Source organism: Microplitis demolitor, chromosome 5 (genome assembly GCF_026212275.2).
Source record: "Microplitis demolitor isolate Queensland-Clemson2020A chromosome 5, iyMicDemo2.1a, whole genome shotgun sequence".
Lineage (NCBI taxonomy): Eukaryota > Metazoa > Arthropoda > Insecta > Hymenoptera > Braconidae > Microplitis > Microplitis demolitor.
In genome coordinates, this window is record NC_068549.1 from 6,377,713 (window position 1) to 6,400,742 (window position 23,030).

Genomic DNA, 23,030 nt, shown 5'->3' on the forward strand with positions numbered 1-23,030 from the left:
AAATCTCATGAGATCGACAAAGATTTAATTTTTTTGAAATTTGAAATCTTCAATAATATCACTAGATGTGAATAGATCTACTTGGATCTAAATAGGATACGGGTTTCGGATCTCCGTCAAAAAAATTTTTTTTTTTTTTGTGAAAATTTTTGAGCTTTTTGAAAAAAATAAAAAAATTAAGATCTAAGAAGATCTAAAGAATTTCATGAATGAATCTAAAGAGATCTATTGATACCGATATAGATTTAAACTTAATAAAAATGTGATCAAATCGGATCTTGTTAGATCTCAATTATTTTTCGCGAGTTATTATTTTAACCTGGATCATGACTCTAAAAACATGAAACGAAATATTTTATTTATTCTTGTACTTATTTATATAAAATAAATAAAAATAGTATCTATACATACTTATGAAATTTATTTATTCAAGCCTCAACATTCATTTCCGGATGTTTTTATTTGGATGATAGCCGGCAGTAAACACGTAGCATTAGTTCGTATACCAGCGTCAAAAATAATTTTTAGTGAAGATGAAATGTCACGTGGAACTAAGTGTGGGCAAAGAATAAATTTATTCATGAAAAATATCACCGACGGATTTATTGACAACAACCTTGTCGATTATAGTGCATGTAATATTGAAATTTTTTTGTGGTTCGGAAATGCCAAGTTTGCGTCTGCTTTCTGGAGCGCCATCCCCCACGGATACGATGTCGAGCACTCGGTAAACATGGAATTATTTCCCAAGACTTTCAACTATACTACAACTTCGGTAGGATATTATATTTCATTTAAAAACACTTTAATAAATTAAAAATAACGTTAAGAGATTTAAAAGTACTTTTCCCGCGCTTAAGATATATTGAAATCAAGTTTATAAATTATCAGTGAGGATTTTATCGCTAATTTAAACTTGATATTTATTCATTTAATTAATACGCGACATCTCTTTATAACTTTACTTTGATGGAGATAATTAGTGTCTTTGGTAAATTGGTTCACTGGATCCTTATGCTACTTAAGACGTACCTAATTAATGAGGTTTCTGTGTTACTAATTGAGCTGAATTTTATAAGAATGTAATGCTATATGTACTATTTCATCAAACCAGAGGGATAGCATCCGATTAATTCTATAAAACGTTTGATGTTATTTGAGATCAACCAACCGAGTAATTTAAGAATTATTTTAAAAATTTAATTGGAAAAATAATTGATCCCTATCTATTACTTGGATTAAATAAACAACTATTGGTTATATAATTGATAGCCACAGAAAAATAAAAATTTTATATGGAAAGAAGTCAAAAAAATAAAAACGTTTCGAAAGCCAAAAGTGTACGGCTAAAACATCCATGTTTTAATAAAAGTAATCAATTTAAATTCCGAAACTTTATCACAGGGATTTTTATTTTTAATTGCAATATTTTTTTATTCAACTGATAATGTGTAATAATTCTCAGACAGCGCTTTCAGTAATTTTCATGTAATTAATCAAAGAAACCCCTTTGGAATAATATGACAAAGTTTTGATTCATAATGAAAAAGACTATTTCCCAAATTTGTCTCATTCAATTTCTCAAAATAACCCGCCTTTTTTATTTATAAAAGTTCCTATTTTTCCACTACTGCCACACCAGCACTATTACCAATACTCGAATGCAAGCAGAAACAGTCAAAAAATAAATAGGGTAGAAGTATAGTTTTTGACTACTGAGTCAATTTTGGCCTCTTAGAAATTTTAAATAAAATAATTTGTAAAATACGCAATGTCATAATTCATTTTTCAAATGTGTTAGAAGATACTTTTATTACAAGGGAAGTTTTTTGTCAATACGCTTTCATTAATTAAAATAAAGTATTAAATGTCCAAAAATGGAACAACTGTTGTTCTACTAGTGGCCACTAGTGGCTACAAATGTTATTTCTACCCTATGTCAGCTTAAATTGTAACGAGCTTTCGGTTTTAGTCATAACATATTTACTACAATTAATCGCCATGGATTACACAAGTGACATGCAATAAGATTCTTTTGCATCAAATTCTAAAGCTAATCAAAAAAGATTCGAGTTGAATTGTTTGATTTTTTTTAAAATATTGTGACCGCGTACATACGAATCGACGAACCCTCTAATAAAATAAAAGTCAAATTGAATTTTTTCCAATAAACATTAAATTTAAATGACCTTTTTGAATGTCACAATAGATTTCAACAATACACATTATTGAAATTTTTTTTTTTTTTTGAAAGTGTATGTGTTATATTTTATTAGTAAAGTTTTGTTAATATAACAAATAAGATTTAAGGTCAGTGGGAGTAAGACACAAAAGTTTTGCGTTTGAGGTGTACATTAATAAATATGATTTATTTTATAACGAATCATCAATTAAAGTAGTTCTGTTTTGTTACAGAAATTTCAATTACGAGCTCATATTTTCCAAGGTCGTTTTGATTCGGGACTGGACTCGACAGGTTTAATGGATCCCTTCATTCGTATTATCTTCCATGGCTATACTGCGACTACTAAAGTAATTTTATCCCGAAGTTATAGTAATTATTGTTATTATTATTATTGTTATTATTATTACTATTTATAGCAACGACATAAAATTATTTTATAGTCAATCAAACAAAGTTTAGCTCCAGTCTGGGATGAGACTTTAGTATTTCCTGTAATCGATTTGTATGGAGTGAAGGAGAGTATAAAGTCAATGCCACCTCAACTCATAATAGAAGCATTTGATTGGGATTTCTGCGTGAGTTTTACTACCGTTAAATGATCTGCTGTTAAAGCTAACAAGTCGTTAAATAACCAGTGTAAGAGAGTTTCAGTTAGCATCTGGGTGTGTAGTTATGATTTAAGTTGGGCTATTTGTTATGGTAATTAGGGACCGAAAGAATTGTTTGGCAGATGCATTGCAGTACCAGTTGTTAAATTTAAAGAGGAAGCGTATTCTCCACCGGAATTTCCTCCGACTTTGATTTGGTATAAACTCGAGACCGAATCCGATTTCCAAGGAAGTGTTTTGGCAGCCTTTGAACTTATTGAAGTATGTTGTTATTTTAAATTTATCTTGACTCTTTTACAACTAAGTCGAAACGAAAAAAATTTACTATAATTTTAACGTGATTTTTTTTTTATATTAAATTTGAAAAGCTTCAACCCTCTATAGCGACATACTATAAATTAAGTGATGTCATGTGAGAAAAGTTCTCACAGCGAGAGTGCTGACGGTTCAATTATTTATTTGAATTAAATTTTGCTTCTTAATATTTTTTATTACTGTGGTTTATTATTATTAGAAAGTGGGTGATGCTGATGTTAATTTAACTCCGTCAACAGAGTCGATAAGATACAATTTACCTAATGACATTCGTCCAAATATGATAAGTCATCGCCTGGAAGTTATATTTTGGGGGATAAGAGACATGAAGAAAATTAATTTTGTACGAGTAAATAAACCAAGAGTTGTTGTTGAGTGCGCGGGGATTCATATTAAATCAGAAATTATGAAAAATGCTAAAAAGTTTCCTAATTTTCGTCACACTCATGTCATTATTGATTTGGTAATTTGCTCAAAATATTATTATTGAAATAAAATTCACTGTGAAGGGGAGTATTTTATCATTAAAACTCCTGATCAGAGTAAATTGTATTTTGTCAAGGTTATGTTCGAGGGCAATTAATGCAGTACCCGAAAAATAAAACTAACTTGTGCATACTTAAGAAAAAAAAAAGCTAATTAATTAAAATATTTTTCAAGGATTTACCCGAAAGAGATATTTATCATCCACCAATTACAATACAAGTATATGATGCTCGTAAATTTGGATGCTTTAAATATGCAGGTGTCTGCATAATACCAACGGCTCATATTTTTTTAGAAAAACTAATTAGTGAAAGTGAATATAATTATAAAATATATGATCATGACGATGTGGAAGAATCTTATCTTCGAAAACCTATATCTGAACTTATTCGTAATATGTCAATATTATTATTATTATTATTATTTATTTATTTATTTATTTATTTATTATTGATAATCAAATAAACTTTTAGTACCACTGCCAATCGGTTACGATTTAGAAAAAGAAGAACAAAAAAATTTGATTAGTTACAAAGAACTTGCAAAAAGTGGATTTAATTATCGAATTGCTCAGTTCTGGACTATCATGAAAGAATTTTTATGTAGTAGCAAAGATCAAATAAAATATGAAGAGGAAAATTATCAAGCTGACGAGGATGAAAGTTATGACTGGTGGAGTAAATACTTCGCGTCTCTAGAGGTACTTTATTATGAAAATATTTAAATTATATCCATATACATATATTTTGACATCCTTGTTTAATATTATATAGAAATCCTTTCCCATCTCGTATGACTTTTATTATTTAATTTTTAAACTAATGTCTATTGTTTTAAAACTTGATTACTTTTTTTTTGTTCTACGCATCTGTAATTTAGGAAGAAAGGAATCGTGAGCTCGGAGAAAATAAAATACTTCTTCCTGGACAAAAACCAGTTGCAACATTTCGGGTAATTTTTATATTCCATCTCATGTAATGTTTTATCAAGTGAACTTTTTTTTTATATATTTATAATTTTAAGGAAATGATTTTATTTTTAATAAAAAGATATTAATTGAAAATTTATATGAACAAAAATTCGTATAACTAGACTCCGGAAAAAAATGAAACTGTGGTTCATTTGAAAAAAAAAAAAAAAAAAAAAAAAAAATTATCACTTGTTCAAAAAATTTTCTTTTGCTCCATGCGTTCATAGAACAATTATATTTTTTAATCCAATACCCGGAATAAAAATTATAAATTTGATTTCGAAATTAGAGATATGGGATCAAAAAATTATTTTCAAAAATTTTATTTGCTCCATTCCACTGAATCCTTCCCTTCTGTAAATATATTGATGAATACTCAAAAAAATAAATTTACTAAAGTAAATACTTTTAGATCAAAGCTTATAAAAAAAATTATTTTCGTTTTTCCCTAACTATTTTTAATTGAATCAACTCTGATGTTTATTATTTTCAATTATTACTTGCCTCGGAGTAAAACGAAAAACTCGAAAAAGTCGTAAAAATATCTTTCAAAAATGATTGATAAAACAAAATATATTTTTACAAAATTTTTCGGTACCATGTCGTAGCATAACTTTTCCTTATCAAATTTTGTTAAATAGATTTATTCAATGGAATTAGAAATGCTACAAGAATTTAATGGATTTCAAGACAAATTGACAGTATTCGAACTATCTAGAGGTAAAGACACCGGATGTACAGAACGCGACAAAAAAAATATATCAGGAAAATTTAAGGTACCAAATAAATCATTACTTTTGAAATATATTTATATTTGTATTTTGCGCCAAGTATTTTGTCATGTCAACAGCAATACCTTTCACCGTTTTTTTCCTTCAACACAACCTTTTTTATCACTAAAATATTTCCTCATTACTCCAGCTATCTGTCTTGTCGAGTATCCCTTTCTACGGCAGAGGCCGGGGTTACGGCTGCCCATCGAAAACTTGGACCTCCGCCAAACACAAAATAATTCCCTAATTTTAAGCATATTGATTGCGATCCGATTCATGGCCACATTAAACTGCTAATATATCTGACACCTTAAAATATAATTACTGCTTATTAGTTCTCTCACCATCATTAGTGTCGTTTTCAATTTCATTTTCATTATTTAATTCATATGCCATCGTTATCATGATCGTCATTATTATTTCTTTATCACTATTGCAAACAACAATAGCTGATACGTCATTAAACTTGGATCATTAAATCATTCACGAGTTTACGACACGCCCTTTATTGTTTTCTCCCCATCAAAGCAGAAATATTAATTAATTATCAACGTCATTTATTATCATTCCTGTTAGGATCGGGTTCAAAAATAACATTTCATTATTTTATTAATTGACAATTCTATATTCATTGGTTGATGATCAAATGTAATAAGTTAATATAGGGTAAAACGGTCAGTCAAAAAAATTTTTTTTCAAGTTAGTTGTCATAATTTTTTGAAAAGTCGTCTAAAGTTGAATATACAGCTCTCAGAAAAAAATTAATATACTTTTTTTTTAAAAAAAAATTAAATAAAAAAGTGAAAACCTCTACGCTTATGGACAGATACATGCCACAAAAACATCTCATAAAAATTTCAGATTAATCAGATAGAAAGTGAGATATGAATGCTACCGGCAACTCGGGAAAGGGGTTTCTACACAACTTGAAGTAGAATAGAATAAAATATTTTTTTTACTAAAAATATTTTAAAAAACTCTTTTTTAAGAAACTAACAGTTTTTAAAATTTTTGAATTTATGACATACGACCAGAATTTTACATTTTTTTTCTTTCTTTAATCCAATGGAATTAGTGATCCAGAAATTTCTGGAACTTAGTATTTTAATTGTACTTCTATATCTTCAAGAGATTTATCTACAGCCAATTTACCATTTTCATCCCTTTATTTCTATCTATAATTTGGACCCCTTTTTCCCTTATACGAAGTAAAATTTATGGCAACAATTACAATATATTATGGGAATGGTTCCCGTAACGTATATCAACCAATGTTTTTGAAATATCGATTATAGGATAGCACCTATATAAATTATGGTAACCATTCTCATCTATATAGTTTTCATTCCTGTATGATATGAAAATAGTTCTTATACCATTGTAGTTATAAATCCTATGTCATTACGGTAACCGTTACTATATATTATGGTAATGACTTCTAAATATTATGAGAACCATTATCACAATATATGATGACGTTTGCCATAATAGTATGGGATAGATTACCATGATGTATAAGGTTTATTCCCATACGCACCTAGTTACAATATGAATATAGGATCTATTCCTATGTCATTATGAGAACTATTTCCATGAGTATAATAACCATGACTATAAATCAGTTACCATACGATATATGAACTATTACCATAATTATATGAATTTTTTCCATAGCTATGAAAATTTTTCTCAGAAACTGTGGACGTACAGCCCATAATTCTTAGCCATTACTGCCCTATCGAATAAGTTGATATTTTATAAGCACACAAAGAATGGCTACCATCATTTTTTTCCGCGCCTTTAATTATAAAAATGCTTCGATCAATGAAAAATCAATCAATTACGTAAAATAACCAATACCAAAAAAAAAAAAAATTCTTCTTGCACAAAATTTTAGATTGACCATTTCACCCTAAATTCCTTTCGTTTTATCATTTTTTGTTTTATTACAGGGACACATTTCAATCTACCCTTGGTCTTACTCCAATAAAAGTAAATATAAAACTAAAAGTGGCAGAGACATTTCATACGGGTTTCTTTCTGACTATCCACTTCAAGAACCAGTTAAACTTATCGTACGTCTCTACGTCATAAAAGGTTAATTAAAGATATTTTATTAACGTTATTTAATTAGGTGTCAGTCAATATAATTTTTTACCTCACTATTTTTGTTTTAATTAATGATAAAAAAAAAAAAATGTTTTATGTGTTTAAGAGTAAATATTTTTTATGACTAAATGTCTGACGACATAGTTACGTAATTATTCATCCAGTATTATTTTAAATTCATTACGACTATCAGACGAATCCAGACATGTGTTGAGAATTCCCGTAGCTCGATTACTAATTGGTATGACGTATAAATATGTAATATATATAGGTAATTTATAAAGGGTATGTAGACTCTACATTAGCATGAGAAACTCCGAAACGGTGCATCATAAATTAGCAGTGTCTTATCGATTTGACGGTTTTCATTCCCAGCGTTCGATGCTAATCTACATGGACGTTAAATTGACAAAATAGGTTCATCATGAGTAAGCACGTTTAGAGCAGTATATTAATATAACGATCGATTTTACATCTACGGAGGCTTAAAGATAAATTTTTATTTTCAAAATATTCTAAACTAATTATCTTCATACTCCATTACTTGCTGGTTTTGTCAATAAATTAAATTTTATACGCGCAGGAAAATAATTACTTTTCATTTTTTGTTAAATAAGAAAATTATTAATATGATGGGTAATAAAGGCGAGACGGAAAAAAAATTTTAATTTCTATTCCTTCCAAGCTTTGTAGATACTCCATCATGTCCGGACTACCCTCCATATTATTCAAATAATTTTTTTTTGTTACCGGTAATTTTAATGAAAAACTAAGTAACTTAGAAGTATTAATAAACATATTTTTTTTTTTATTCAGGAATTAATTTACATCCATGTGATCCACTCACTGGGAAATCAGACCCTTATTTATATATTAAACTCGGAAAAAAGATAATTAATGATCAAAAAAATTATATACCCAACCAATTAAACCCTATTTTCGGCAAGTAAGTTTTCATGAGTAATAAAGGGGTGGAAAAATAACCCGGTCGCGAAATCTTTTAACCTGTTCAATATCACACTAAATATTATCATATTTAGTGTGAAATATTATTTGTTAATCGTACTGACAGTTAATTGAAGTAAAATGCCTTAGATGTTTCGAATTGGAAGCCGAATTTCCAAAAGACCATTCATTAATTATTCAAGTGTGGGACTGGGACGCAGTGTCAGCAGATGATTTGATTGGTGAAACGGTAATCGATATCGAAAATCGATACTATAGCGATCATCGCGGTTGTTGTGGGATATCAAGAACATACAGTGCATCTGGATATAACGCTTGGCGTGATCGTGAGAAACCCGTCCAGATCCTCGAGTCCCTTTGCAAACGGAACAATTTACCCTCCCCGGAGTTTTCAAACTCTTGTGTAACAATCGGAAAACAAGAATTTCCATTTCATGCGACATTGAATACCCGAGAGGAGTCAGGTACCATGAGAAATAGACTGGATGCTGAAAACTTTTTCATTCAAATATTAACTTGCACTTTAACAATGTATACATATAAATATATGTATAAAAAAAAATGAAAAACTTTTTAAAGTTAAAATAAGAGAGAAGAAAGTAAAAACACAAATAATAAAAAGTTTGTTGTACTTTAGAGCTAAGAGAACGTATGGCATTGAATGTACTCCATCATTGGGAACATTTTCCAATTTGTGGGCTTGCATTAGTTCCGGAACATGTTGAAAGACGTCCATTATTTAATCCCGAACGTCCAGGACTTGAACAGGTTTTATTGTTTTCCGTTAAATACCATTCAAAACAAATGCTTTTTTATTTTTTTTTATTTTTATAATGAAAGAATATGGAGGTATAGAAGATAAAAGGGGATAAAATGCTGTAAAAAGTGATGCCGCATTTTTTTATACGAGTATAAATTCAAAAGTAGGGATTATATTAATAATCAAAGAGAATTAATTAAATAATTTTATTAGTAAAATTTTTTTGTGAGAAATTTTATGTTTTAATCTGTAATGGACTCAACTGATGTAGTGACGGAAATTAATGCTACGGGCAAATATTTATTTTTCATATTTTTCATAGCTTGTTATATTGATTTTTTATGAATCGCGTTATAGATGTTGGGACGTATTTTTTAGCTTAAAGCTATTAAACAAATATAAGAACATGGGAAATTCGTTTTTTTATTAATTAACTCAGAATCAATTGTTGTAAACAAATTGAAAATTTTTTTCGTATTGGGTGAAGGCATGTATTCAAACATATGCCCTCAGGACGTCCAGAAACCATGAGAACAAATTTTCTATCAGTTTGAATTTTCAAAAATTTTTTTGCAGACCCATTAGAAACTGGGAACTTTGAATGCATACAGAAAAATTCAAATTTTCTAAAAATTTTTAATGGAAGTGTACTATAGAGCTTTTTATTTTAACTATTAGACTTTAATGTCGACATAAAATTATGAATGCGTGAACTGTAGATTGTACTAGCACAAGTAATCTAAGATTCCAAATATTAAATTCATGAACCAGAAAGTTTTAATGATAAAACACTCTATGATTTGTAATTAATTCAGCAAAGTTTTAGTCAAAATTATTGTACGCGTGAAAATATGCAAGTTATGATATTTAATCAATGGTATAGAGCTTCAAAATATTCAAGAAATTTGATTTAATATTCCTCAACTAGCATTTGTAGCATGTGAAAACTAATTATCGCTTATGCTTGCGTCGAAAAATAATTCATGGTAACGAGCTAAAAGTGTGGCATCACAAATTATTGGCATATATCCTAGATAATTGTGGTGTATAACCATTCACAGATTAGAAGTTCCTAATCATCCAAGTGATTAATAAAGTATGGATTAGTCTAGTCATCGAGACAAGTGATCACTGAATCCACATTATGCTAACCCGTGATATTGATATTTAGGGTAAATTGGAGCTTTGGGTGGACATGTTTCGCATCGATGACCTACCTCCTAAACCACCTATCAACATAACCCCCCAAATCCCGGAGGAGTATGAGTTGCGCGTTATTATATGGAATACGGAAGACGTACCGCTGGTGGACAACCAATTTCTCTCGGGCGAAAAATGCTCCGACATTTACATTAAAGGGTAACGAATTTCCTTCCCTGTTTATACATTTCCAACAGTTTAATTTTAATTAAGACCACTATACTTTTTTACTTTTTACGGTACGTATTTGAGTTACGGTTACATTTAAACTAGAGCCATGGGTTTAGACCATAATCTTTGTTAATATTTACTTTTAATCCTCTTAAGTTGGATCATGTATGAAGATTTACAAAAGACTGATGTTCATTACAATTCATTAAACGGCGAGGGCAATTTTAACTGGAGGTTTATCTTCCGTTTCGTGTATTCAAAGTCGGAAAATTTGATGGTTGTTAAAAAAAAAATGTCTATTTTTGCGAGAGATGAAACTGAACAAAAGTTGCCATGTAAACTGTGTATTCAAGTTTGGGATAGTGATCATTTTTCACCTGATGATTTTTTAGGTAAGCAATTATTTTATACTAGTGTTTTATGTAGCTACACGGAAAAAATAGACGCTGCAACAGAACGAAGTCCTGTAGGAGCAACAGCACAAAATCATATTGCAGCAATAGGATTTTTATGTTACGGCAACAGGAGAAATTCAGAATTTGAATTTTTTTTCAAACTTCGAAGTTTTACTATACTCACAAAAAAAATGGTACATGAAACTACTTCGTTATCCTATTGATTCCAAAGGAAAAATTCTATTGCTATAGTAACTGTTGTATACAACAGGATATTGTCCTGTTGTTTCCATAGGATGTGTCCTGTCGCTATAACATGAAAATTCTGTTGCTGTAATATGAAAATCCCGTTGCTGCAACAGCATTTTGTCTTGTTGCTCCGACAGAACTGCGCCTTATAGCAATACCTATTTTTTTTTTTTTTCGTGTACTATAAATGTATATAAATACAAGTATTTAATACTCACTCGTACTACTTTTGTTCAATAGTTTTTGAAAAAAATCAACAAAGGGCAGTTTTGATTTGAAACTAAAAAAGATATTTTTTCATGTCCCTGGAAATCGGAACGTTTTTTGCTGAACGAAAATAAAAATTAAAAAATCTACTGGATCTAGATTTCTGAAATCTTTCGCATCAATGCTAGTATGACAGCTAAAAATTGCAGGCCACCCCCTATCTCAGAAACTACCCTTCAAGTCACCCTTAAACAGCTAAATTACATAAATTTTTTTCGTTGCGCAAAACGTTCCGATCTTCAGGTACATATTTTTTCTATTATTTCAATAATTTTCCACTGGCAATTAAAGGCCTTTAGAAAATTTTATGGTATCAAAAAAATTAAACACATATATATGTATTTATATATATGTATGTGTGCAAGAAAATTACATGTTAACATTAATAATTTTAAGCTTCTCATTTCAATGCAGTAAAATTAATTATATTTCATTTAAAATTTGGACAGTGTTGTAAAATCCAATGAATATTTTTTAAAAATTAACAACAAGAAATACGAACGAGTAATAAACAAAATTTTACTAACTACATTCCTGTTATTTATATATTTATAGCGTAGATTATTTATTCAGATATAAATAATAAATATAAACGAAAATTTGTATTCAAAAGTTAAGTTGAATTTTAAACGAAAACTTTCCGAAAAACATGATGAAAAGTTTCAAGGTAGAGCGAGCAGTTGATCTACATAAAAAGTAAAAATAATAGTAGAGACAGCAAAAAAAACTCGCAAGTACAAGTTTGTGTGCCTTTTACAATCCATCTTTTGTAAACATATCTTGAGATGTTGAAAAGTTATTCTATAGCCAACATTTTTATATTACGTTGGTTTGCTTTTCATCATCTTAATTGTTGCCAGAATATAATAACTTATACATTGCTCATACTTTTTTTTTTATCTCGTGCTTTTTATAAAACTTCTATTGCAATCAAATATATATGCATATATATAAATACTCATATCTTTACAATAAGTATTCCAACGAGTCAGTGAATGGTAGATTTTTATTCAACTTTTTATTTGCAAAAGTTTATCAAGTGAAACTTGTCTTTCTTTTTTCCGATCTTGAACTAGCTAAGTAGTATATCAATTTTCATTAAATATACAGAGAGAAAAACAAGGTATAATACGAAATGCTAAAAATACAATACAATTGTACTGTTACTATATTGTAAAAAATCAAAATACTTTTAATTAATTAAATATTTAAATAATTACTTTTTACAATGAAATATTTTTTTTTTTTAAAGAGGTCATCTAAAATTTATTTAATTTTATTTTTCCACCTGCAACTCTTCGATTGATATCTATTTACGATTATTTATCCAAGAAAAAAAAATACATCGTTAATTTCTTCAACGCCCCCAATTTCTAGCCTTTTCCCATGTATTCTTATAATATATATATATTGGTATTGACACAAAAATATTATTACAACTGTGAATATAATTTATATATTCAACAAGAAGACCATCATACTTTAATAGAAAACGATAAAATCCATTTAGATAATATTTTTTGACTGAACTCGGATAAATGTCAAATTTTATTTTATTGGAAGCCTTTAGTTGCTCACGAATTTTATCTATAGGTACAAAAAAATATATGACTCTAATAACAATCTTATTAAAAAAATTCGCGTGGGAGCTAAGTATGGATACTTTCGATTTTTTGAGGAACTGTGCTTTTTTTTCAATTTATTACCTACAATTTACGTTCTATAAGCGCGCGAAATTAGAAAAAAATTTTATTACTATATGTAAGAAAACAAATCAACTTTCAAGATAATTTAGTTGAACGTCAAAGAGTTTAAGTAAATACTTAAGATTGTTTGTTCATAATAAAGACATAAAGCAAGATAAGTAAGATAAAAATGGTGGAATGACGAATTTTTTTACGTTAGTAGCGTCAAAGCCCCGGGCTATTTTGAAAAAGTATAAATGTCTACTCTGGTTTATGTTGAGTAAAAGTAAAAGTTTTTTCCACCCTTGTATCTAACCCTCACGCCCGGTCGTTTCTTATCACCCTCAGAATGTTTGAAAGACAATGAAGGGGAATTTCTCGCACTGTTGATGGTGTTATTCCCCTCTGACAAAGCGGCTTTACTACGTAAGCTTATTCTGGATTTTCTCAATCCCGAAAACGTCACGCTATACTTTTTTTTTTTTATTAATCTAACTTTATTTATACTCACAAACTTTTGTAAATTATAAATAATTAAAAATTTTTAAAGCTGGGTAAAATGGGGCACCTAAAATTTTCGCGAGTACTTGGAGCAAAATGGAAAATATTTAAAAGTAAAAAAAATATTTTTGTTTGCATTTTGTTATTTACACTTGTAGGGCAATTTAGAGAATCATTTCTTATTCTTATGGATTTAAATGATAGGCATTATTCAAATCGTAATCACCCTAGCACATTCATAACCTACTTAGAGATGATTATACATCGTACCAATTTTTTTAGATTAAAGATACATTTGGCAGTTGCTAAATTTCACATGCTAGTAAAATAAAATTTTTACTACTGATAATCCCTCAATTTGTAAGGCTAATTTTAAGAGCATGCTGGAAAAAATTAAATTGTCATTTGCAAACATTGGCTTTTACTATCTAACGATAAGGTAGGCGTTGAAATGTTTTTATTCATTTCATTCTGAATTGTAATTTTTTTTATTTTTTTGCCTAAAAACTTGGATACCGAAATCGTTTATTTGAATTTTTTCTAACGTTCAGCCTCATTATCTCAGAGAAAAATATCATGTGAGAACAAAAAATTCAAAACTTTAAATGTCGGCTTAGCAAACAATGATTTAATACCAAGAGAAAATATTTTGGCTTTAGAGTTGTTTTGCTAAATTAATAAAAACAAAAAAAAAACTGAGCCAAAGTCTTCGAGTATCCGGGAAAACGACCTATTCAATTTTTTTTTTTTAAAAGATTAATTTTTACCCCACAGTCTGGTTTCATTTTACTTCTGATTCAAAAAAAACTTTTACATGACAAATAATTAAAAATGAAAAATTTTGTTTTATTAAATATTTCTATTGCATTGCCTGATTCTATTGAAGTGCTCAACCTACCTACCTTCTCTAAAATACCATAAATAAATTTCTATAAATAGAATTCAGAATATCGTAATATTTTCTATCAGTTTTTAAAATATTTTATACTCATTAGAGAATTCATTAATATTCTGACTTCTTTTTTTTCTGAAAAATAATTAAACTTCTATTAATAAAAAATACTATTTTCAGGTTCATTAACGATGGATTTATCACGTATGCCACGCGGGAGTACTAATTCAAAAAATTGCACTTTAAAGGTCACGGATCCCAAATCACCTTCGGTCAGTCTATTTAAAGTAAAACGTATCAAAGCTTGGTGGCCATTTAGTTTCGTCACTAATGAAGGAGAGTCTATTCAAGCGGTAAGAAAATTAAGAAAAAAAATACATGTATATTATATATTCCCTACCTACCCCAATAAACGAAAAATCTCACAATAAAAGTAAAAAATAATTCAAAGCAAGGGAGTGTTAAATTTACATTGAATGATATTTTATTTAAAGTTAACAATCATGACAACGCGAATTATAAATTATCCGCGATATTTAGATTACACAAGAGAATAATATAGTGGTATGGTATTTTGAGAACAAAGTTTGGGGGAAAGTTGAGAGATAACGATCATGAGTGGTAGAAACGTGATTACAGAGAACACAGAAAGTGGTAGTTAGTGATCCAATGCTTCCTATAGTAGCTAATTCACAGAATACCACCAATTATTATCATGAAGAATCTCAAACAGTCGATGATGATAGGGTACAGTCGTGGATAGTATTATGCGGCTAACAGTGCCGAACATATGTATATTGAATAATGGTTCCTGTAGTTTGAGTTCTAGTACTGGTACATATATATATTTGAGTATTGTTTGGATTATCTAATAACAATACCAGTCAATCATAACACACTGACAATAGTTACGTTTCAATTGGCACTTAGACTGGTCTAAATCAATTGATGGGAATTCTCGAATCTCACAGTGCAAAGCTCGTCACCCTAATGTCCATTCAAACCTACAATGATTTCCATCAATTCATTACATGTAATATATTTACTCACATATATGCAAAATAAATTTGTTTTACTTTGTCAATAAAGATCTCATTAATGAAATTTGAATAAACCTATTTTGCCGATTGGGTTTTAAAAAATTGCGAGAAAAAAATTTTTTATTTAAATTTTGGACAAAAAAAATATTAATTTCAATTGAGTTCCAAGGAATCTACTTTGATATTTTTTTCTACTAATGAACAATTCAAAGAAAATCTGAAAAATAATTAAAAAGGTTTCCGAAGCTCAAATTAAATTTTTGAATTTGGTTTTATTTTTCATTCTGTACGATCTTATGTACTTTTGCATGCTCTAGCGTCCTCTATATAGTTCTATGCGGGTAATCAACTCTATCGATCGCGAGAAAAATTTCTACATCAGTTAATTTCGTTACTTGAAGCATTGAAAATTTTCTCGTTAAATTAATCGAAAAATTTGTTCAGTTAATATGAACATCTTCTGAAAAATTGGAAAAATATTTGTATTTTTTGGTTTTCATTGAATCTTTCAAAAATTAAAAATCCAAATAATTTCAAAATCTTAATCTCGATAAACTTATCAAATTTATACGAAAAGTATAAAATCGGTAAATTTGCTCTGACTAAAATTCAAATTTTTGACTTTTTATTCAATTCTAATTTCAAAAAACTGTTTTATATTATACGCGTATTTACTGATAATTATTGCCTGCTTGGATTTGTAAATAGCGGGTCTGAAGACTGGCTCACAGAATAAGATTTCCGAGTTTTAGATAGAAATTTAAAGTAAAAATTTCCAGATCAATTAATTTATTTACTGATATAAATTAGAAATGAAACGAAAAAAGTAAAAGGTCATTTTAAAATTGAGAATAGCTCTTCTGTCAACTTAATAGCTGAGTAAACAGAGAAAAGGACCTGATAAAGTTTCTAAGAAAGCTGAGAGTTGATGATAGCATTGGAAATCATTGATTTAGTTTCAACAGATTCTCTAATGATGAATAATACGCTTGACCATTTTCAATTCTATTGAGAAAGTAATACCTGTAAAGAGGTATTATTCAACCTCTATAGCATCAAAGGTTGGAGAGTAAAGTACGGAATTTGCTCAATGAGTAACCCTTATTCCATTACCTCATTGGACGTAATCAGTGTCTGGTAAATTGGTTCACTAAATCCTTTCGCTATTTAAGATATAATTAATGAAATTTCCATGTTATTAATTGGAGTGAATTTAACAAGAATGTAACTCTATATGTATTTTCTCAAACCAGAAGGGATCGCATCCGATTAATTAAATGAATTATTTGATGTCAATATCTGAGATCGACCATCTGAGTAATTTGAAAATTATTTGAAAAATATAGTTGATTTCTATCTATTACTTGAGTTAAATAAACAATTATATTTGATGTGATTGGTAATAGGTTTTTGTTTAATTAACACGTAACATCCTGTAGACTATGCAATCAATAACTTTTTCTGTAACTAATATGAAAAACTCCCTGAAGAGAAAATGTTCATTTTATCAGACATGGAAGCTCGAAAAATTCAAAAAGTTTCAGGGTTTTGCCCGCAGGGTCAAACATTTCTGAGATTTTTTTTTTTAACTTTTATTACATAAGGTGAAGATAAGACCCTCACATAAAATTTTCTGATGAGCTACTCTGAGACATCTCTTTTCAAACAGAAAATCCGTCGGGAACAGGTTCAATTCTTATGTATCTGAAGATCGGAAAGTTTTTCGCGAAACGAAAATAAGAAACGAAATAAAAAATAAAAAATTTACTGGATCTAGATTTCTGAAATGTTTCTTACGTCAGCGAAAAATAGCAAGCCACCCCCATCTACCCCTCAAGCAGTCAAATTACATAAATTTTAAATTTTCGTTGCGCGAAAAACGTTCCAATCTTCAGGTACATTAATTCTTACATTATTTTAAAAAAAAAATGTATGCTAGACATTAAAATAATCTTTACAAATTTCAGTAATTTTTCACTCGTCACAGTCCCTACTTATCAACGACTCATAATTCGCTATAAGAAATGGGGGCATTTAAAAATAAATTATAAATGTGTAATATGAGCATAAAAAACATAAAGATAAATACGGATGGGATAAAAAATATATCATTATGACAACAAATAAACGTAAACATATAAACACTGGGGTATGATTGATTTTAACGTATAAAGGAGATAGTGAACACGAAATCATTAGAACTGGTGTGCGTGACGACTTAGTTCTGTTGTTGTCAGTGTTCGGTCTCTAGGTTCGTGACTGTTGAGACCTAGGACGAGTTTTAATTCAGATCATCGTCTATTCTATTCTATTCGATCCTACAGTATAACGTAATCCCACTACTAACTATTTTTTTATACCTATACGAACAATCTATAGTTTATTAACTGAACCTTGTTACTACTACCCTTTAGTCACTTGCTTTGTCAGTGAATATATATACGTATTTACGTAGATTTAATGATTGGCTAGCCTAGATTGACAATATACATTTATATTTGTGTTGGAATCAACGTTAGTATCGATCTTTAGCTTTAGTATATAGGGAGATTTAAATAAATTTCGAGGCTTCAAGACTTAACGAAAAGGTTGAGGCGTATACAACCCTTAAATTAGAGTACATGTTGATCTTTTGTTGTTGATGTTAGGTAAAGATAAATATTGTCTCAGGTACACAGAATTTCGGACAATGTTAATTTATTGAGCATTTAAAAATCAAAATATTAAATTTAAAATCTAATGAAACATTAAATCTTATTATTAGGGGTGTGAGAATAGTTCAAAATTTCGAATTATTAGTAAGTTTTCGAAGTATTCGTAAATTTTCGAATTTTTTGAAAATTTACGAATAATTCTAATTTTTTTTTTTGAACGACTTAAAATTGTAGTTTTTCGAATAATTTAAATTCTTGTCAGAGATAAATAAAGCTTAGACACAAATCGACAAAAAATTATTTTTAGCACACCTCTTCTTACTATTTTAGGACAACTTGGGCTACGTAAAATTTTTGAGAAAATTTAAAAATATGAAATCAGACTGACAATATTTTACTCAAATAATTTAATTAAAGTTGCCTTTATTCTAATTTTGTTATATTTGTTTGCTGATCAGAATTTTCAAATAGTTATCAATAATATCAATAAATAAACTTTTAAAATTTTCTCAAGCCCATTGCAATATTTTAAAACTCAAAAGTAGTAAAAAAAAAAAATTGAATTATCTGTGACTTCACTCTACCCAATAACAGAAAAACCCAAAAAAAATTTGAGTATGCCCATAGTACCCTTATAACCTTTGTAATATATTTTATACTCTGTTCGATAACGATGTTATGACATTACAGGGTAAAGTAGAAATGGAAATGGCTCTAGTGCCTATTTCAGAAGCTGAAGAGGAACCCGTGGGAAAGGGTCGGGATTCACCTAATCCCTTACCGCAGCCTGAGTAAGTTTAAATCTGTTCAGACAAAGCTAAAATTCACATCTAATATCTCATAAAACGAAGGAATAAAAAAAATCCAATATTACTTTACTAGTAAATTAAAATCGTAAAAAAATTGCCAGCTCATAAAAAAATAAATTTAATTTCTGTTAATCGCTGATAATCATTTTCAAATTAACTGAGCTTATGGTAGTGTGTTATTACAATATTTCTTCTTATCGCGATAACCTAAATGAACGAGCAGTATTACAAATTGTATAATTTATCAATCGACTCGCATGTTAAGATACAGTTTATGAAGGAAAGACAGAGTAGCAAAATACACTTTCGTCCATTTAACTAACTATATACCAGTCTTAAACATACTGATTTTATCAGCGTTTAGAATAATAAGTTTCCGTGTTACTGCTATTTTAGAAATTTTTTCAGGAATTATATATTATACCGTCACGAAATTAACTCATTCATGATTTGAAAAAAAAAAAAAATATATGTATATATATATATATATATATATATATACACATCCACATATATACAGAGAAACTCGGAATAAAATAAGACATTATTTTTTAGACAAAAACAAATTGTTCTTTTTTTTTTGTAATGCTTAGTTACAGTATGTAAAAAGGGATGGGGTAAGTTGTTCAGACCTTATGTCAAAATTTAAAATTTGCAAAAAAAAAAATTTAATTTTTTCAAGCGTTATCTGAATTTATTTAAAACTCGAAAAAGTTGACTTGAGGCAAAATGGGCTAGAAAAAATTTTTTGGCTGCACTATCGACTAATCAACTTACCCCAACATTTATACAAACCGAAACTACGTATTTTATAAAAAGAAATTTTTTTCTTTCATAATAGCGTCTCATTTTACCCCTGGGTTCCTAGTATCCCGAGATCTGTATTATGTAATATTATTTTTTGTTTATTGGTTTTGCTAAGTACGCTTTTAATTTTTCTTATTTTAAGATTTTGAAAAACATATAACTTATATTTTTGTCGGCACCGTGTGTTTTTTATCACTCGCGTACAGTACATATGACGCATATTTCTTTTGAACGTCTGGTAATACAGTAATATAGAAGATATGAACTCGAAGAAAGGAATGAAAATTAAATTATGATAAAATCTTATTTGACTTCTTTCAGTCGACCAGATACATCATTTTCCTGGTTTCGTAATCCCTGGAAAGCCTTTTGCTTTGTTGTGTGCCGTTATTACAAATGGCGAATGATATGTTGCTGTTCAATGTTTCTGTTCATACTACTATTCTGCTGTGCCATTTATGCATTTCCCGGCTATCTTGTTAAAAAAATTTTGGGCGCATAATAAAATTTTATTTAACAAATCAGTATTCGATTATTTACTATTTAACTGTAAAACCATTGTTCCCACTAACAATAAAATCTCAACTTCAACTGAAAGGTATAATTATATTAACAAAAATGCGAGATCAGAAAAAATATGATGAGACTGGTTAGCCGACATCTAATAATTTTTAAATAATTTTCAAAACAATAAATTATAAAAGAAAAATATTTAAAGAAATTTTACCCATAGTTTTTTTCATTTCCTACATGTGCATCTTTTTTTTTTTTTTTTTTTTTTTTTTCGTAATTGGTCGTTGAAAAAAAACCAAAAATTATTAATTATCCGCTAACTTCAGCATCATATAACTATGCCATTAATCCATAGATCATTTTTTTTTTTTAATTTTTAATTTATACAACTGATAGTAAATTTCAACAGTCTTATGATTAAATTTATGACTATCAATATTTTCATTTACATATATATATGTATATTGAAAAATTGAGCGTAACATATATTTGAATATGTGCGAAAAAATATGGCAACAGATTTTGTGTTTATACACTTGACACGTAAATTAAATAAATCAACAAAATCTATGCTGACATTTATTAAATGTATAGGTTTTTTTTTTTAAACCTTCAAATCATCATTGATTGCTTTTGCAATTATTTTTTTTTAAATTTGAAATACTAATAAATTTTTAATCATAAATGTTTTGACTCAATATTGTTACTTTCCGGTTATATTGTAACTTATTAGCCGTACATTTGACTTACTTCTTTTAATTTTTTTGTGAATTTCGTGAAAAAAATGATCAACGGAATCAATTTTTGTAAAAAATACCCTAGCAATGAGATTTATTGATTTTAAAAATACAACAGTCAAATTAAAAATATAAAATTTTAAATAATTATGTGTGCCGAATAATTGTTGTTTAAAATCGATAGGAACCATAAGCTAAAACTCAAGATGCTCGAACGCAATAATCTATGTATAGTGAGTCAAGTATCGTCATAAAATCTATCTATAAGTGAGAGAAAACATATGGCAATAGTTACTACTCATCGCATTGAGCCATATAAGTAGCAAATGAGGCAAACGTTACTTTCCGCTTTGTCAGCTACAAAGAAAGACGTAAAAATGAGAGAGTAGAATGAGTAAGTGAAAATGATAAATTATGGGAAGACGTTTCCTCAAAACTCATGACTTGGCTTCATAAGTCGTCTCATGTTTATTACGTCCCGGCATCTTGACGAGCACTTACGAGAAATGGGAATGTGCTGTCATCTAGCAGTCGCTTAACCTCTACATACACTAGCACCGAAATAAGAATATAACACGACATAAAATCATTTTATTTTTGTTAATAGGAATGATTAGTTGCCATGTTGGATAAGTAGCATTAGTCTAACAAATAAAAGCTAATATTTTGTGCTTGAAATTTAAAAAGTAAAAAAAAATAAAAATTATCGTCAGTCTGACTACAATCCGTTTTTCCAAGGGTCATTGACTAATCGACGGTTTGAAAAAAATTTCAAACGAACTTTAAGATAACATTTATGTGTATAAATGTATAAACTTTAGAATATGCCAATAAAGCAACTATTTTTATAGATGCAACTTTTTTTTAAAATCACATCTTATAATTACTATTGAAACAGAATTTCTGATGTTCTTCAAGACTAAAAAAAGTCATTCCAGCTTTAAATTCTAGCCAAAATCGCCTCTCAAGAAAATACAAAAAATACATCATAAAGTTGGACAACTATTCAGTCTATGGTGAAAGTGAAAAAATTTTTTCTCCAATGATATCATATAATTTCTATCCTAACAGCCTATCTTTAGGGTATAAGTACCATTTGTGGTCACTTTAAGACCAGGTTTGGTCGTTTAAAAATTTTTAATAAAATAATGTGTAATGGGAGCAATGACATAATTAATTTGTTTAATTCGTTCAAAGACTATTTTTTGACTGTATTAGAATGAAACCTTTTTTTTTATACTTTTTCATTAATTTAAATGAATTTCAAAGGTCCAAAAAAAAGAGCACTGACCACAAATGGTACTTCTACCCTATATCCTAGAAGACTAAAAATAGTCATTCCGACATCATCTTTAATTCTACATAATATTATCTTTCAAGAAAATATAGAGAAAATACATAGAAGAGTAGAACTCGATAGCCTATAAACCGCTTTTCAAAATGGTGAAAATGAAAGAAATTTTTATTTCTTATTTGAATCCATGCTTGACGTTTACTTATATTATATTAAATTAAAATTTTAACGTCTTAGTCAATGAAATAAAAGTACTAAAAACCTTTTCATTATAAAATTAAAAATATATTTAACGCGTTAAATTATTTGCATTTCACTTGAAATTAAAACTAGATAAAATACTTGAGCCTCGAATCACAGTACTCATAACTATAATATTAAATAAATATTAAACTTGACATGTAGACTGAAAAGTGTTGAACTGTAACCTTTTCTTTAATACACCCATACACGCCTACCCAAGCAAGTCGAAAAAGATAACGCGAGAAACTTGTAAAACTCGACATTCGAATTCCACAGAACAGATAAAGTACTAAAATAACGACCTCAACGCTTTAAACGTTTATGCAATAATACATGTACTTTAATGTCAAATTCTCTTTCTGTAATTATTTTTACCAGTTTAACTTCCGTCGTCATTATTT

The 23,030-nt window shown here is 28.7% G+C and overlaps 1 protein-coding gene across 1 annotated transcript in view; it reads left to right on the forward strand.

The window, feature by feature from the left end:
- The window catches only part of LOC103574498 (otoferlin), a 35,074-nt gene extending 13,365 nt beyond the window's left edge, over window positions 1-21,709 (forward strand). Inside the window, exons 10-27 of the mRNA XM_053739322.1 lie at window positions 434-775; window positions 2,416-2,532; window positions 2,626-2,760; window positions 2,893-3,054; window positions 3,308-3,571; window positions 3,769-3,985; window positions 4,068-4,294; window positions 5,206-5,340; window positions 7,290-7,434; window positions 8,263-8,392; window positions 8,542-8,876; window positions 9,050-9,180; window positions 10,344-10,531; window positions 10,700-10,935; window positions 14,713-14,885; window positions 18,917-19,017; window positions 20,164-20,271; window positions 21,700-21,709. Coding sequence (XP_053595297.1) covers window positions 434-775; window positions 2,416-2,532; window positions 2,626-2,760; window positions 2,893-3,054; window positions 3,308-3,571; window positions 3,769-3,985; window positions 4,068-4,294; window positions 5,206-5,340; window positions 7,290-7,434; window positions 8,263-8,392; window positions 8,542-8,876; window positions 9,050-9,180; window positions 10,344-10,531; window positions 10,700-10,935; window positions 14,713-14,885; window positions 18,917-19,017; window positions 20,164-20,271; window positions 21,700-21,709 — 3,156 coding nt within the window. The remainder of the gene's footprint in view (window positions 1-433; window positions 776-2,415; window positions 2,533-2,625; window positions 2,761-2,892; window positions 3,055-3,307; window positions 3,572-3,768; window positions 3,986-4,067; window positions 4,295-5,205; window positions 5,341-7,289; window positions 7,435-8,262; window positions 8,393-8,541; window positions 8,877-9,049; window positions 9,181-10,343; window positions 10,532-10,699; window positions 10,936-14,712; window positions 14,886-18,916; window positions 19,018-20,163; window positions 20,272-21,699) is intronic.
- Window positions 21,710-23,030: the final 1,321 nt, after the last annotated feature.